Source organism: Mycteria americana, chromosome 5, assembly GCF_035582795.1.
Source record: "Mycteria americana isolate JAX WOST 10 ecotype Jacksonville Zoo and Gardens chromosome 5, USCA_MyAme_1.0, whole genome shotgun sequence".
NCBI lineage: Eukaryota > Metazoa > Chordata > Aves > Ciconiiformes > Ciconiidae > Mycteria > Mycteria americana.
Window position 1 is genome coordinate 4,372,675 of NC_134369.1, and position 16,974 is coordinate 4,389,648.

At 42.4% G+C, this 16,974-nt stretch overlaps 1 protein-coding gene across 1 annotated transcript; it reads right to left on the reverse strand.

Moving 5' to 3' along the window:
- Positions 1-301: 301 nt before the first annotated feature.
- Positions 302-15,906, reverse strand: CSRP3 (cysteine and glycine rich protein 3). Its single transcript, XM_075501419.1, has 6 exons — positions 15,779-15,906; positions 9,153-9,284; positions 4,479-4,647; positions 2,965-3,100; positions 2,175-2,268; positions 302-997 (listed from the first exon to the last, which is right to left on the reverse strand). The coding sequence occupies exons 2-6, from the start codon at positions 9,262-9,264 to the stop codon at positions 918-920; spliced, it is 591 nt and encodes a 196-aa protein (XP_075357534.1). The 5' UTR covers positions 9,265-9,284; positions 15,779-15,906; the 3' UTR covers positions 302-917.
- Positions 15,907-16,974: the final 1,068 nt, after the last annotated feature.

Below are 16,974 nucleotides of genomic sequence, written 5' to 3' on the forward strand. Positions count from 1 at the left end.
CACGCATAGTTCTGTAATAGCTAGATGTCAGCCATGTTCCCAAGAAAAGCCTACAATGTCAAACTGGAGCGGCTGGCTGGTTTTGAATGTAAGTCAAAGTAGGGAATAATGAAAATCATCAGGGAAACAGATCAAGATCAGAAAATTAAAATTAAATACCATCTAGAATTGACAACATAAGAGTAATGTAATGAGACATAATACTTGTAGCGAAGAAATGGGGGATTTCATCTCGGTGAAATGCATTTATCGGCGACATTATGGAACATAAAGCACAAACAAATTCGAGTAAAAAATAATGTGAAGCAATACTGGTACTTTATTGTAGCTTGAAAACATACAATAACAAAACTTACAACACTGTACTCTATGGAAAGGTTGGTTTTCTTCAGAAATACCTCCTTTGAGAGAAAGAATTTCAAATCCTTTTTAATTGTCTCAAAGTGAATAACATCTGCTTTGCCATAACACAAAATGTCAAAAAGTTTAAAACTCCATTAGGAGATTGGTAGAAATATAGACAGCATAACATTCTGAACGAAGGAAAATACGGCCGAAGTCGGAACACTCTGACCCTTGAGCTCCATAGGGTATCTCTATCTTAATGGGACGGTATGCTGAGTCTCTGGAATTCCAGTCTAAAGTGTGGTAAATACTAGTTTAAGAAGCAATAATGTTCCATGAGGTTTTTTGTCTTTATTTACTGTAAAACAAACATGAATCTAGCTTTATCACTGTACCTTTTTAAGCTAGTCTAACAATTTCTTAAGATACAAGCTCGCAAGTTTTTCCTGCAAGGCGGAAAATATTAAACAAATGCCCTAGGTTCTTAGCAATATGCGATGTTTAACGTTTTACTTGACTACTATCACTTGGTGGTATCAACAGCAGTTTGAGTCTGTTGCATCCATTTCTTCTCATTCGCACTCTTTCTTTTCCACTTGAGTGAGGCCACCGAACCCAATTCCTTTGGGACCAAAATTTTTGGCGTAGCAAACTGCAGAAGAAGGAGGGAGGTAAATGGTATTCTGAATGTTTTCATACAGCGGTTAAGTGACTTCGGTTTGGTTTTAGTACTACTATGCTTTTGGTTTTAGTATTACTTCCAAACTTAATAAAAGGAAGGAAGTCCGAAATAGCATCGTTCTCAGAAGTGTCGACAGGTTCTAATAGTGAAACTGGGGTCACGTATTTGAATTAAACAAAAGTCGCATCTGATCTTCTCCAAAACAAAATTTAAGAAATTAAAAAATAAGAAACTGTATGTATTTAGGCTCTAAGTGACATTTTCATTAAAACTACTTTCCTGTCTGAAAGTACTCAGTGAAACTTGGTCTGTATGAGTAATACAGAGTGAGTAATAAGTTGGAGACTTTCAGAGGAGATTAAAAGAACTAGAGCTTAGTCCAGAAACTATTGATGGTAGTTTAAACCATTCCATTTTAACTCTGTATTGCTAAGTGTGTGCATAGTTATTTATCACAGCTCTGCTAAGGAAGTTGTAATGGTCAGGATATTTCTCGAAATCTGCTAATTTGATCACTTGCAGTGGCCAGACTGCACCCAAAGTCACAGAACTTAAGTATTCTTCTTTAGGATTCCTGTAAAGTTTAGCCTAGGATATAAAAACTTTGCATGTTTTTCCCTTTAAGCTATTTCTAAGAGTCAAGTCTGTGAATCGTCTCGATCTGAGGAGAACATCTGGATGTATAATTTAGCATGGATGCGTTATCTTCTGTGCTACCAATATAGTGGAAGTATCTTTTACTGGAAGAAGTCCAATTAGGACCGTGACTTTTGAAGAACTGTATCTTTGTGCTTTGGTTTTTTTTGTTGTTCTGTGCTGGGTTTTTTTGAGTGAGAGAGATTATGCCAGGTACAAGAGTCTGCCCGGTACATATGGCCAGTCTTCCTGTTAGAAGGTCCGAGGACAGATCTGAGAGGATGTCATATTTGTAGAAAAATTACAACTTTAAATGTTAATAGTAGAAGATGCAACTGCAGTGTTACCATAGCTCTTTGCTTTGCTTTCAGAAAGTTGTTAAAAAAGATGAAATGAAATTTCATGAAGTTGGTAAGCATGCAGCAAGGTAAATCATGATGGCAATACTAGCTCTAAAAAGAGTAATTTTAGATTGACTCAATAACCCAGTTCAGCTCATGACAATTCTTACCTTTACAGTAGAGCTCTCCATCTTTGTCTGTAACATTTGTAGATTCTAAACTCTTTCCACAAATAGCACAGCGGAAGCATGTCTTATGCCAAGGCTGAGGAAATTAAGACAATTCATTGTATATTACAGAAAGTGCACGGCTAGCAGGTACAAGAAGCAAAAAACTGTTGCTTTTTGTGGGGTGAAAAGGTTAAAATTGTCTTGTTGGTCTTATGACTTCCATTTTTAGTCATTCTAGATGTCTTTTTTTCAGTTACTTTATTATCCCATACCAAGATCTTACCTAGTGACTTTGTTATTAATGGAGGTCTAGTAAAAAGCAGAGCGCTATAGATGTTACTCTTGGTTTGGCCATTTCTTTCATGTGCAGAGATGATATTCTAGTGAGAGTGCCTAGAGCAGACCTGGCATGTCATGCGAGGCAGGCTTTTGGTTTTCTAGTCACAGAATCTCTTCAATTTATCTGCAATTGCTACTACAAATAAATGTTTAAATTATAAGTATCTCCAGAGATGTTAGTAGAATGACAGCGGTAGAAGAGCCAGCCTGTACCGTAGCCAGGAGTTGTTCCTCAGACATCAACAAGATGCAAAAAATTGAAGGCTGACAAAAAGCACGTGGTTTTAAAGCTAAAAGTCAGTACATCAGACTCTAGCAATTTGCTAATTCATCCTCGCGTTTTCTTCATCGAGACTATGAGTAAAATCTTAGAAGATCAAGGACCTACTAGCTATAGTTCATCACCATTATAAGAGCGTGTTTTGTTTCTAGTGCTGTAGTAACTACTTACTTTGCCTCCTCCCATGATCTTCTCTGCAGCATACACTGATTTGCCACAGCGGGGACACTTATCCACATCTACCATCTTTTTGGCAAACTTTGAAGGATTAGTTGGTGTCGAAGGGCGAGCAGACTTTGGTGACCCCCTAAAATGGAAGTTTTCAGTGTTTTAAAATACTGCTTAGAATGTTATCTTTGTTCTAGAAATATGATTTCATGATTTTTTGGTAAGGGATAAAAATTACCAAAGTACTGGTCTTCGATATGCAAAAGGCGGGGGGGGGGGGAATGCAAGTATTTACTGAATTCTGTGTTGTGTGGTTGAAATGCTGATACTGTAACCACTGGTGTTGCCTGTTTCAGGCGGAGTGGACGGAGCTGAGAGTAGCCATGCGCAGAAAAGATTATGTTTAATGGAAAAGTCAAAGTAAAAAAAAATTATTTTATTGATAGGCAAGAGGGGAAAATACAAGCAGAAGACCTCTCTATTCTTTGTGACTGGTTCTCTGCTGGCACTCGGTAGTGAGCAGGGAAAAAACCCTTAGATTTTGCCTGCAGTAGTTTCATAGTCACTGTAACATTTGGAAGGGAGCTGGGGTTCTACGCTGGCCTAGGGTCAAAAGCACATCAGAAAGTAGCTTTGCTTTGTATGTCTGGACTTCGTGCTTTATGTGGTTGTGCTAGCCTAAAGCCTTTGACAGAATGGCTTTTGAATTACCGGATTGTTGGACTGCAACAGGTCCTTAACTCTGCAGGACGTGACAGTGTCTGAGACAGAACTCTGCCTGTAATGGATTCATATCTTATAAGGAGCTACAGTTAAGTACGTTATTTAAGCTTTTATTTCCTGCACAGCATATTGGTTAATTGGTTTCCTTACAGTAATACCAGAAGAAAGCATTGTTGATTTGGAAATGTGCAGCTTTGAGAATCGTAGAAAAAATACTATAAAAATGTACTGTCAGAGGTAATTATGTGCAGCTGAGGCTTTTGGAAGATGGTATCCCATTAGAATTCCGTTGTTCAAACATATTCTCAGTGTGTTTGTGAGTGTTATTTGAGCCACAGGGAGGATTTAGAAACATTATTTCCCTCATTGAGAGGTGAGTTAACAGTATGTGGTAGTGTGATTATTTCTCTAACAGCATAACCTAGCTATATTTTAGCCTCTGATAGGGGAAAAAAAAATATTCTCATGTTCTGTGGTGAATGTGACTTTACCACTGCGCTACTAATGTCAAATTATGATTGCAGTGAATATTTACATCTGTGGTGGCATATAAAGGCTGCTTCTGCAGAATAATTGCCCATTGAAGGAGGAGATAATTTATGAAGAAGGCATAAAGAGGCTGAACATCATTAAAAACTGGTAAATTACTGTGTCCACTGAAGGAAAGGTTGTAGCAAAGTCTGCTCTGCTACTTATGCTAGATGATGATATGGAAACAGAATAAAATACCTAAAATAGCCCGCTAAGTGACAAGTAGTACCAGAAAAAGGTGCTGTCAGTGGGATTTAACTCACTGTTGCAGATTCAAGCCTAGATGGTCACCAGTGTCAGTGCTGAGACATCCTGCCCCTTGCCCAAAGCCAATACCTTTGGGACCGTATTTTCTCCCGTAACAAGTCTTGCAGTAGATTTCAGATTCGTGAGCTGCTACTGTGGTACTGTCCAGAGCTTTTCTGCAAGCCACTGAAAACACAGAGAGAGAGGCACATATAAACATTTGCGTCTCCAATGTATGTGTATGTATTCAGAAGAATGTGATTGATTGTATGTGATTCAGAAGAATTACAATTCGTGTTTATGTTTGTTTATCTTTAAAAATACAGGACAAGGAGGGTGTTAGCCTGGAGTCAGTATAAAACTTCACTGGGCTGTTGCTAACATAGCCGTGCACGCACACAACATGCTCTTTTGCCACTCTAAAGTTATACCCTAACCCTAGCAAAATCATGAGCTTGTCAAGACAATTTGTCTGGATCTATGAAGCCTAAGATGGATTTCAGATCATCATCCTAACCTACCAAACCTTTAAAAAAAAAAAAAGGAGGTTGCAGGGGTATTGATTCTACTGTGCATCTGCACCTTTCAAAATAGTCACTCTGGGTCTGCGGTGGCTTTCTCGCCTCAGCCCACGCTATTTTAATGTGGCCCGTTTCTAAAACGGGCTATAGTGTGCATACCGTGTCCAGACAGAGTCAAGCAGAATGTGGTCTTTTATTTATCTAGTCACATCTGTTTGAGCTGTAGTGCAAGGCAAAGCAATGATCCCAAATAGTCCCAGCTCTGTTAGACTTCCTCCAGGATGGCAAGAGTATGCCTACAGCCGTTCCAAAAACACAGACCTCCTCCTAGTCACGCTCATCATAGAGAAATACTGCTTGGCTTAGCTGACTAGGAAAGGTCAGGGAGAGGTTTGGAGAGAAGGTGCCATAGGAATGCCTAACATGCAGCATGGAATACAAGTTATATCCTCTACAGCACTGCTTTAAACCAAGCCCCGACTTGGAAGGACCGAAAGTTAATGAGCGCTAACAGCTGCTTATGTGGGGATCTCGGTAAGCAAGTATCCATGTTTTGAGAAACACAAGCCACACCGAGAGCTAAAGAACGCTGCTGAGGCCGGTCTCACGCGGGGCTATTCTCATCGAGTGGCCGTAGAAGCTAGATGACTCTCTCTCCAGTTCTTTGCCCATCTGAAACCCGGTCAGCGTTTAGAGGCTGAATTCTGTTACCGGTCCAGTGGATCTCCTTGCTGCTTATGCATGGAAATTGGGCAACAATGAATGGGGAAAAAAATAGTAGCTACATTCCTCGTCTGCTTGGTGACTGCGTATGCTGCACTCTTTGGGGAGCTCGGCATGGGACAGCCTCCACCCCATCGAGAGAGGATGAAGGTTTCCGTTTGGAGTGCCCATAATAAAAAATCGGGGTTTTTTAGTATGCTTAAAATCTAAAATTTCAACACTTCTTACAAATTGCTCGCTGTGTCAATGGTGGTTGATGGCAGGGGGGGCCGGGGAAATAGGGAAAAACTTTCTCTACAGCTTCCCTTGAACAAGTGCGTGCCCCGCCGAGGGCATTCCAGTCGCGCGTGGGCTGTCGATAGCTTGGAAAATAAAGTTGCTTAGCTCACGTAAGCAACAGAAACCTGTGAAATACACAAGTATTGAAAGTGGTTGGAAGTCCAAGCTCTAGAAGAGCTAGCTGAGTGTTTGATTAGTCGCTTTTCCCTCCATGTTCATTTTAACTGTCCTGCTGCGAGTCTGAAATACATCCACATCGCAGAATTTAAGCTGATGCTGGAACCTCTGCAGCTTTAATCCTGTCACTGTACTGCGTAGAGGGGAAAGTAATTTGCAAGGAACTTTTATAGTTAATAGAAATAAAACGAGGGGCTTCTGTAAATGTGTGAACCTGATCCCGTCGTGCTACAATCTCTTCTGCTTTAAAACGATAATTATGTTTGCGAAGGCAGTTGAGGGCTGATGGAAACTCTAGCAGTAGATAAAGTTTCTATTTCTGGCACCTTGGGCATAGAGTATCAATTCACCACAACAGATGGAGCAAAAGCCCTTGAAGTGCTATTGTTGAAATAACTTTGAGACCTGTCATCTGCCACCAGATACTGTTCATGAGCAGGCACGGAGAAGTTTCAGGTTGATGGCGTGAGATCCTGCCAAATATCCGTCACGGCTGCCGTTTAAGTAAAAGCTGACGGGGAAACAAGGTAGGTAAGCGGCAATCTGCACGGGAAGGAGGGTTTGTTGGGAAGAAGTTTCTCTCTCGTAACACTTGTAGGGAAAAACTATGGAGTGGAGAGAGTGATTTATGGTTTCGCTTGTCTGATTCTTACGGTGTTAACAGGTTGGTTTGACTTGTTTCTAATTTTGCCCAAATTGAACTCTTTGGTGGAAAAATACTGGTGTGTTTTGTGTGTCTGGTCAAATATAATCTAAAATACATTTTAAATAGATTTAATATAATTATAAGTAAGTATACTTATATAAATATAAGTAAGTACAATTATAAGCTGAGTAAAAGCTCAGCTAAATAGGTTAACTCTTTCTGTACCTGAGACTAGGTCGGGGAGGATTGTTTTTCTTCTATTGAGAAATGAAAATCCTATAATTGGTTCATTGAAAAGCTCACGAACGCGATACATGATACTGAGTCGTCCAGAGCTGCTGCTGCTGGTGTGTGAATCATGGGAAAAGGAAAGCCAATTAACATACCTCTCGTGTGCCACCTGGGCTTAGACACATCTTTAGTTTTTGACCTTAAACATACTTCTGGGAATGCTTTTTTTAGTATCTAGCCTATTCATAATTCAGTTCAGACTTATGACTACAAGGGGCAAGCAAAATAAAATTAAAAAAAAAAAAACAAACCCCAACCAAGCAACCAAAACCAAACCAACCAAACAAAAAAAACCCCCAACAAACCAAACAAGCAGTTGGCAGAGCTAATGGATGTGTGTTGTTTATCGTGAATCACTAAAAAAAAAAAAAATCAGTTATGCTAAGAATGAAGCTTAAACTTGTTCCAGTGTTAGGTGGGAGAGAAATATTATTAACTATGCCCTATTACGACAGGTGTTTATTTTTATTAGACACTGGAGAGTCTACTCATTTGTCATCTTCTGCCATATCACTTTCCAGCATTTGATAAAGCACAAGCGTCAGTCAGAGCTTTTCTCATAATTACCACATTCATGTCCCTCTCCCTGTAGTTTTTCTGCTATCTAGTATTAATTGTTACAGGCAGCACAGGGAAGCAATAAGTTTTTAGTTTTCACAAAACTGAGATTTTTACTATTCTGTAAGAATTGGCTGAAGGTTGTCAATTAACTGAAAACTTTTTGGGGGAATTCTTTCTTACTGAGTCTTTTAGGCATCACTTGCAGGGCTCTTGGAGAAAAGCCAAGACGACTCAAGTGTGTCCTTTGGGCTGGTTCTGCGTGCTGCTGTACCGTGTCATCTAAGCATGCGATATCTATCTCGTGCCTCCAAACGAGAATCCTCTATCCATCCAGGAAAGGAGGGCAAAAAAGTGGGTTCAATAGCTTCTAAGCTGTCATGCTGGAATTCATACTGCAAAGGTACTAAACCTCAAGCATTGCCTGCAAAATAAACTGTGTAGCTATCTTTAGTCCTTATCAAATCGTTTCCTCTCCCCACAAAGGGCAAACGGAGCTGAATTGATACCTCCTCTCTAATTTTCCAAGTGCTAGCTCATCTGCAGAGAAAGCAAAATTCCTGGAAGCTATCTGCCAAACGTTAGAGGTGCGTGGAGCAGAAGAGGAAGGAAATGGGGTATGTGAAATCCGGGGAAGGAGGAGACTGAGGCACTTGTAGGGTGTTGGTGGGAGATGTTGATGACGCCGGGGTAGTGTCTTTCAGCTTTCCTATGTGAAATGAATTAATGTTAGGATTCGCCATAAAAGTAATTGTCTCCTATAATATCCTAATAAGACATACTTCAGTCTTATGAGCACTGTTTGTTTAGTTCTTCTAGAGTTTTTAACTTGAAACAAACCTGTAATAAGCTACATTTTGGGACAGACGGTAGGGTTTCTTGGAGATGGACCTAGATTCTGCAGCACTCCGGTGTCCCTAACAAAAATCATGCAATGCGTGTTTGCAAAAAGAAAAGCCGGGAGCCTGCGAGGCAGATTGCTTGGCGTAAAGGGCTGGAAAACTGGGCGTGATTATTAAGAGCTGCTCTGGAGGGGCAAACTGGCATTTCAGAGAAGTGGCTCCTGCTTTCAAAACAGATTGGATCATTTTCCATCCTTCCGTTACTAAAAGGAGGGGAAACGGGTTTCATCTTTAGGTCTCTCGAGTGCTGGACCAGGATCGGTCTCGCTGTGCTGTACTTGAGGTAGGAGGGTTAAGACGTGACTGCCCTCTACTTCGAACTTTCCCAGAAGTAAGACGAGTAAAGTTTTACATAACTTTCCCCGTGTGAAATTCAGCCTGACGCTGGTTGCTTCTACCGTCCTGTACGTTGCTTAGGCAGTTTAAAAGCCTGCTGTAGGTGTCCCCTGGGCAAACGCGTTGAACTGGGGAAACTACGAAGCTTCTTTAGTGCACGCAAAGTAATACAAAAGTAAATTTACTAGCTTTAATGGAAGATTTATACAGAGCTATGGGAATGGGACTGTGAAGTTAGAACAGCGTAGCCCAGCTTACTGCAGAGGAAGCACGTCTTGTGAAAACTCCTTCCATTGCACTGGATTTCCTCAGCGTGGTACACCGTCTTTTCACAGGCACCGCATTTGGCTCCACCTCCCCAGTTCGGCATCCTTATCTCTGAAGGGTAGCCTAGAAAATCAAATTACAGAAATAAATACAACAGCAAGAGTAAATTCTTTTTAACAGAACAGCTTGATTTTTTTTTTTTTTTTTTAATTCCCCCCCCCCCGCTCTCCAGTCAACTGCTCTTGCAGGGTGGCCCCAAGCCGATATCTGCTCGTGTGCAGTACACGGCAGCCCTTGGAGGCTGTCTGGTAGCTGAGAGCCCACCCAGCTGCTACAGCCCTACGAGGAGGGGAGACCTGGGGAGACCTTCCTTGCTGTCGGGAACTGTGGCTGGTGGAACGCGTCTTTGAGGCAGGCTGGTAGCCGGCGTACGCTACGTACCTGTGCGGCAGCAGGGATGTATCCTGTCCGTGGGCAAGGGTGCCGGGCTGGTGCTTCGGGGACGGGGGCAATCTAAATCCTCTGTCCCCTGCGACCCTCTTTTGTAAATAAGGATATTCCTGAGCTCAGTATGTTGCGATGGTAAATACGTGAAATGATTCTGGAGAAACCTCTGAAACCTCTTCTGGAGAAGTGGCTCTAGCATTTATTTTTCAACAAATACTCATTTTCTTTCAATCCTGCCCTCCCCTGTACCCCAGCGTAGCCTTTTCCCCTCGGTTTTTGCTTTGTGTGTGTTGATCTGGTTTTGCAAGGCATTAAAATGAAGGCTAACAAACACTTTGAAGCTTTACTGGAGTTTAAGCGAAAGTGTGGACGCTATTTGGCATTAAATTTTCTACAGAACAGTATCCTACCTAGACTCTCCGTTAAGAGACAGCATACAGTACTATTTGTACCTTTCCAAAGCAAGTGCTAGTTCATCCAGTGCCACACAAGCTTCCTGGGTGACATGTATAAAGGCAATTTTCTGTGTCAGTACGATATCATTTTATACAATTCACACCTGGGTAGTTCCACCTTGAAGTTTAACAAATGCACGATGTTATTTCAGAGGATGCTTTAATAGAAACCAGTTGGTTGTTGCTTTTCTCAATTCCTCATAAAACAGCTGCAAGATGGCTGTGCAGCACAGCCGTTATGAAGTAACAACAGATAGGTTCGCAAGGCGATTAAGGCGTGTTTTTCTTTGTCAATTGCTTTAAAAAAATATAACATCTGAGGGGGAAAAAAAAAAGGGAGTAGCACTTACTGTTGCAGTTCTTCCTATGCCAGTTACTGTTAAGTGACTTGCCCAAGGTCACGCAGGAGGGCAGTGCTGGAGCCAGGAGCCCGGCTGAGGTCGCCTGTCGGCAGGCTCGGTAAGTGCCCTTCCTGATGATTGTGCTATCGCACATCTGAAACAACCCCAACCTACGGTTTGCCCTTCTGTTTTCTTGTTTGAGTCATCGTTTCTGGAAAGACTGGGACGTCATCTTGTCACCTGCACGTGATATTATCGGGTTGTTCCAAGCTCCTGGCGCAGACCTTCCTTCTCCTTCTTGGAAAACCAGTCACCTTCTTATTATAGTTCTGTTGAAGCCTGCTTGTGCTATTTGTATTTGATTAAATTCACCATGAGATATTCTTAACTAAGAAAAGGATTTTAAACGCTGAATCAGGCCTGCTACCTGAGAATTTTCTTCTGAAGTCAAGTGAGAGAGCGAGGGGAATTTATCACAGCAGCGATGTAACATAGCTGGTATTTTAAATGGCTTGCCTTTTAGACTAACGTTTTACTATTGGACCCCGGACACTCATGTCCCATGTTTATCATCAGTTTAGTGACTTTTGTACTGTATCTTCTGAATTTCAGAACGAAATGAACGCTTTCTACGTGCCAGCTCTGCAAGTTGAAGCTGAAGGGAATTCTTTCTGGCTGCTAACGCTAGAAACCGTGCAATGGTGTAAAAGACGCGTCTGTCCAGCAAAAGGCAGATAGCGCAGGAGTGTGCCCACGCGCTGAATCAATAGCGCCGAAGACCTAGCGGCGTGGGCACGTTCTAACGATCGGTGTTTGCTAACAGTGCCGATACCAGCATACCCAAACGTCTCCGCTTTAGTGCTGCGGTTATTAATATATCCGTAACCCTGTATAATTACGTACTGGCTGTTGCGGCTGTTACCTGCAGTGAGGCAGCATAGCTGCCATCCTCACGCAAGATCCAATCTCTCCTTCTCTCTGTGAGGCCGACGGATGCTCGGCTGCACAACCTGCCCAGCTCCGTCAGCCTAGTCCTGCGCTGTCAGACGGCAGCGGCGTGGCTAATCTCTTTCAGACCCTACCGCGCTCTCGGGGGGCTGTTCCTCAGCCGACCTGCTCTGACAGTTAGAAAACAGTAACGATGCGAGAAGGGAAAGAAAACCCAGCTTGCCTCTCAACTCTGTTTATCTGTAATGTAACGAGTAAGAAGCAAAAATCAGATGTAGCTGAAATAAGATACCAAAATAACTGCACGCAAGGAACAGACAATGAATTTTGTCCCTTCCTACTCAGTGAAGGCTTTGCCACATAGCACTGCTAAAATCTTTTTTCCATTTCTTTTAAATGGGAGATAAAGGAACACGGAGAAATCTTTCGCGTAGGTAAAATCTTATTGTCTCATTCTGCCATTCTGTATTTTCTCCTATTCTTAAAGTACTTTGGTATCGATGCCATTTTTTTCTGTTATAAGAATAGTTCAAGCACTGCTTCAAACATTTAAGAGAAGGAAGAGCAACGGGAGATAAAAATCAGTTGTGTGACACTTTCTTGAAAGTTAAAATGAAATTTTTGTGTTCACAGTGTTCCCTTTCAAATGAAGTTTCTGTGGAATGCCTTCGCGGGTGGGGCAGCACCGATAGCTGCCTGGGCGGAGAGCGGTTTGTACCTCCAGCCTCTGTAAAAGTGCTGGTGCCTCAAAGGCACACCAAGCATCTCAATCTGTGGCAACGGGATACTTGTTGGAAAGCAGCTCTAATTATGTAAGTAGCTGAAGGAAAAAACTAATCTCTGAAAAGGTCTGATAATGCGTGATAGCGAGCCTTGTGCTGTTACGGGCTGTGGTTAGAGCTCTTAAAAGAACCATTGCTCCCGAGGCTAATTATAGTACCGTGACTGGGCACGCATACACATTTTCCATGGTTTTTTTGGCATCACCTGATGGGAAGCTGTAGGAGAAAGAAGTCACAGTAAAAACGTTCCGGTAAGGGTACCGGCGTGAGAATGGCAGCGTATGCCGCGATGCCTGCGCCGGCCGGTTAACAGCTGGGTGAGGCACCAGGGCAAGCCCGTGCTCGTCGAGTCCTTGCTTGGTTGGTCTCTCCGAGCGCTGACCTGCAGTGGCCGTCCCTGCGGATGCTGCCTGTGCAGCGGCGTTACCGTGAGCAAGCAAATGCCACAGGGTATATGCCATTCATAGTTTTCTACTCATCTAGATTATAACAGTGGATTAAATCTCCATCCTTACAACATGCAAATAGAAGTCAGTCTCCTGTTTGCTGTAGGAAAAAAAATTATACCCAAAGTCTTAATTTCACTTAACTTCATTGGGCGTCAGTATCTAAACCCCCTTGAAATTCCCTGAACTTTGTTGTCTAAATCTGGTTAACTTGCAGTGACTGCTAACCGCACGGTACGACTTACATTTTGGTGATCCAGTGGGAAGTAGAGTGGGCCCAATCTAAATGTACGACACATGCGACAGAGAAACTTTTGAGTATTAATATTGCGGCGTGTTGGCAGGCACTGACGGTACTGTTAAGCTGGAGGAGTGTTCTCGGTCTTGTTCTAATAGCATTCAGCAGCTCGTATCGTTCCTTTTCAAAATGAAGCTACTACACGGAGTAGAATTTATACACGTCAGATGTGCAGCCAAGGATACATGCTTCTCGTTATTTAGAGCTTGTAACGCTAGTGTCTAGGCTAGCCTCGGAGCAAGGAAGCCTTTGAAGTGTTTCAGTGCTCTGCACAGGCATGAAAAAATGTGAGCCATCTTCTGCTGGGCTGTTGGTCATGCCGTACAAAGCTGGATGTCACCGCACTGTCACAGAGTGTGTCTCGCTCTAATCAGAGTGCTATTGATAAGAAGATAATCCAAAAATATATTTAGATCCATTGATCTAAAGGGGAAGCGGACGCAGGATTGGCCCGATGAAGTTGTGCCGAGGAGTAAAGGGCAGCGCTAGTGCTAGGCGGTGCGGTGCAGGTGACAAGGATGTTGAAAGTAATTCTGGCGTTTCCTTGCTAAACACGAGGGTTTCCCTTCTAAACGCTTACACGTTTGATAGTCTAGAGCTCAAGTCATATCTGAACGGACTGCAGAAGTCACTTATTTTGCGGCTGGGAGGATTATCTCAGGGTGCCACATGTGCTACAGGATGGCTTTGAAGTGGCTAAACGGAATGGGAAATGTTGGTCTTTGTGACCGCTGGTAGAAATGGTGGTAGAAATGCTGAGCCAGGACCGATGGAGAGGATGTGCCTTGTATCTCTCTTTATTTTAGTCCCAGCTAGCTGCTCGGTCTAGACCCAGTTAAAAGTATAAGAATACTAATTCCTTGCCTAATAAACAAACAGTAGTAATATCAAATGAAACCCCTGTCTACACTGAAATGCAAGTATCAAGGCTACATTTGAAATTCTCTTCCCAGCTGAAGCCTGTGGGAAATGCCAATGCAGCCGGGACCTCATTGCGGTATCTAATCACAGCTCCGCTGCTGACCTGTCCTGTGACCACCGGTCACTCATTCCACCGTCCTCAGTGGGCCTTGCCTCCCCAGCACCTCGGCGGTAACAATGTATAGCTTCCTTTATAAAAGCAGCAAAAAAAGCTGCTATAGTTACTCTCTTTTTCTCTCCAACTACCGCTCGCTATGGTATATCTTGATGTGTCTGCAGTGTAAAGCACAATTCCTGCCGCTGCATCTCAAAGCCTGAAGGTGTTTTTGTCAAAATCCGGTCCGTTGCAGAAAGCGTTCTCTCTCGGCAGAATACATTCACAACAGAGAAAATGCTTGTATTGGAAGAGTGAGCTCATTTAATGAAAGGTGCGATATCGTTATGTATGGATAAGCATATTTCTTATATTCCGATGCGTTCAATGGGCTATGCATACAGGTAAATCTTAAGTTTAGTAGTTAGTGTCATACTAGCATTAGTTAGTCTCTACCACAGGCTCATGATGACTGGCATTTTTTCCTTGATTTCTGCAGTAAACCAACACATGGAGATCAAGGGATAGGAATTTCCACGCTGACCCAGGAACGTTAATATGATTTTTCATCGACGGTGGTCGCACTAAGTTACACAAGCCCTTTTGAAACAAAAGATTTTAAGTGACTTGAGATGAAGCACGTGACGTGCAAAGCTGATAAAAAGATTCCTGTGTCTGAGTCCTTCGCTTTCATCTCTCTGTCCTTCCAATTATCTCTTATTTTTTAGCATAGTAACGCCACATTTCTTTTAAAGCTTCCGTTGTGCACGCCGTTGTAGAAATTTAAGATTGTACCTCCAAAAAATAAGATACCCCGACACTAGAACAAGGTACTTCGTTCTGACTTAAAGAACAACCACCCCCCCCCTCCACCCCCATACACTCGCACGTACGTGCACAGAATTCAGTTTGATCCATGTGGCTGTGGGAAATTGCATCCTGCTGTACAAATGACCTGTTCCTTTTCCCAGACCTAATCCTGGGCTATCGCCTTTCACTTCTCCTTCCCCAAGATCCTTCTCTAAATCCTTGTCTGTGCACTAAGTCTGAATTTAAATGCCAAGCAAAACTGTTATGGACTGTGAAACGTTGCCATCATGGTTGAGGTCAGACACAGAATTATTTTATCTACATACGAGGCTTTATTCTTTGAAATAATTTTACATTTAGGTAGAAAACTTTTCAAAGTAAATAACTCTTTTCTTCTTCTTTTTTTTTTTTTTAAACTATTGGGGCTTTTCTGAAGACTTGACCAACCCTCCTGTCTTTTAATGCTTGAGTGATGGATGTGTGAATCCTTTCATCCTGCGCTCTTATCTAGCCCTTTTCTGTCAAGTCTGCATGGAAGTTTTCTTCTCGTTTGACATAAAACACATTGGTCACTGACACTAAATATTTTGAGGATTTTTGGTTGCGTGGTTTTTTTTCTTTTTCCCTTCTAGAATACTTTTATCGGAGAAATGATGAAAGCACCTAAATTTGTATGCTTTAAAAAGTGTATGTACAAAGGCAAACTATTTGTGGAAAACAGAATTCTGTAGCTCTGTAACAACATTTTTTTAAAGCTTGTGAAACTTCTGTTATCGGGTCTTGCACGTAGTGAAAAGGCGTATCTCATTAACGAGAATCCCCCCAGCCCCGTTCTTGTAACACTAGTAGCTACTCAACAAGCCGAGAAGCCCAGAAGAATCTCTTTTATCAGTTGGCTCCTCCAAACCTAAAACACTGCTGTCAGCTCTGTAGGACTCGCATCTCTGTACTATACCTACATATTTTTCATTGTCGAGCAATAAGCTGTTCCTATCGCCTGTTGGGGGGGAAAAAAAAAAAATACCCAAACCCGTATATCCGACAGTCTTGGCAGAAAGCGATATACTATACTTACCGGCGTCGCTTGCTGTTTCTCCTGGTTTTCTTGGGTCTCGAAGGGTTTGAACGCAAGGGATTCCTGCACTCTTTAAATGCAGTGGCCGCTGCCGTCGGCCCTATAAGCGGGGAGGGGAGGGGAATGAGAGAGAGAGTTTCAGGGATCTGAGCAATGCCATTGCTATCGCCAAGCTGAAAATAACCTCTGACAAAAGTCTGGCATTTTGTTCCCTTACATCCACTTGTGAGTAGGTGGACAACAATGCAGCCCCTCAGATTACACCTAGAGGGCATTCCTAAAGGCAGTCTAATGGATCAGAAATAAAGATTCGAGTTTTATAGTTGCTACCGCATTGCTTAAATGTGAGTCATAAAGTAACGGTTCCTGAAACGAGGATTTGGTCATAAATAGCCGAAAGTAATTTACCAAAATAATAATTAAAAAAAAAAACCAAACCAACCACCAAACCAAAACCTGTTTGTAGGGACCTCTGGAACTCGGCAATTTTAAATCGAATAGAATTTCATTCGGCAGTTCATGATTTAGACGATACAACTGGTTTGTCTTTTAGGGTACAGAGAATCACGCTTTTCACTCTAATCTTTAAATCCTTACTGTTTTTAGGCGTTAAGATGGCTAACAATTAGACATTAGCATGTCTAATAATTGCAGTGATATTTGCTATGCCTCACTGAGCTCCAGGGAAACGGACGATGCCGCTGATGTATTGAAGATGCGGAGACTAAAGTATGAGGCACTTGAAGTTCACTTTTTACAGGGTTTTGTTTTAAGTGCTTTAAAGATTTAGAAGCTAATTCTCATTGTCTAAAGGGATGTCTGAGTTCAGAAGCTTTGTTCAGTACCGGACTCTGCTGTGCGTGGAAGGGCCAAGCCCGTACAACCCAGGGGTTAAACATCACGAGTCTGAAGCTGAGAGTCTCCGCTCTGGGACTTCCATGGGGCCGTAAGGAAATTAGATGCCAAATCTGTGTCAGACTTCAGGATTTTAGGGGTCTGTTTGCCGAGGCTACTTTGAAAGCTCATAGGGGCCTATAGATCCATCGACTGCTGAGTTCGGCAAAGATTTTATAATACAGAGACAGGTCCTTGATGTGAAGTCGGAGGACTGTTTTTTCCTGAGCGGGAGAGCTGGACTCCATCTCTCGGTCATTCTCCCTGGGTAGTTAATGGAACTCTTCTGCCTCTGTCGGTGC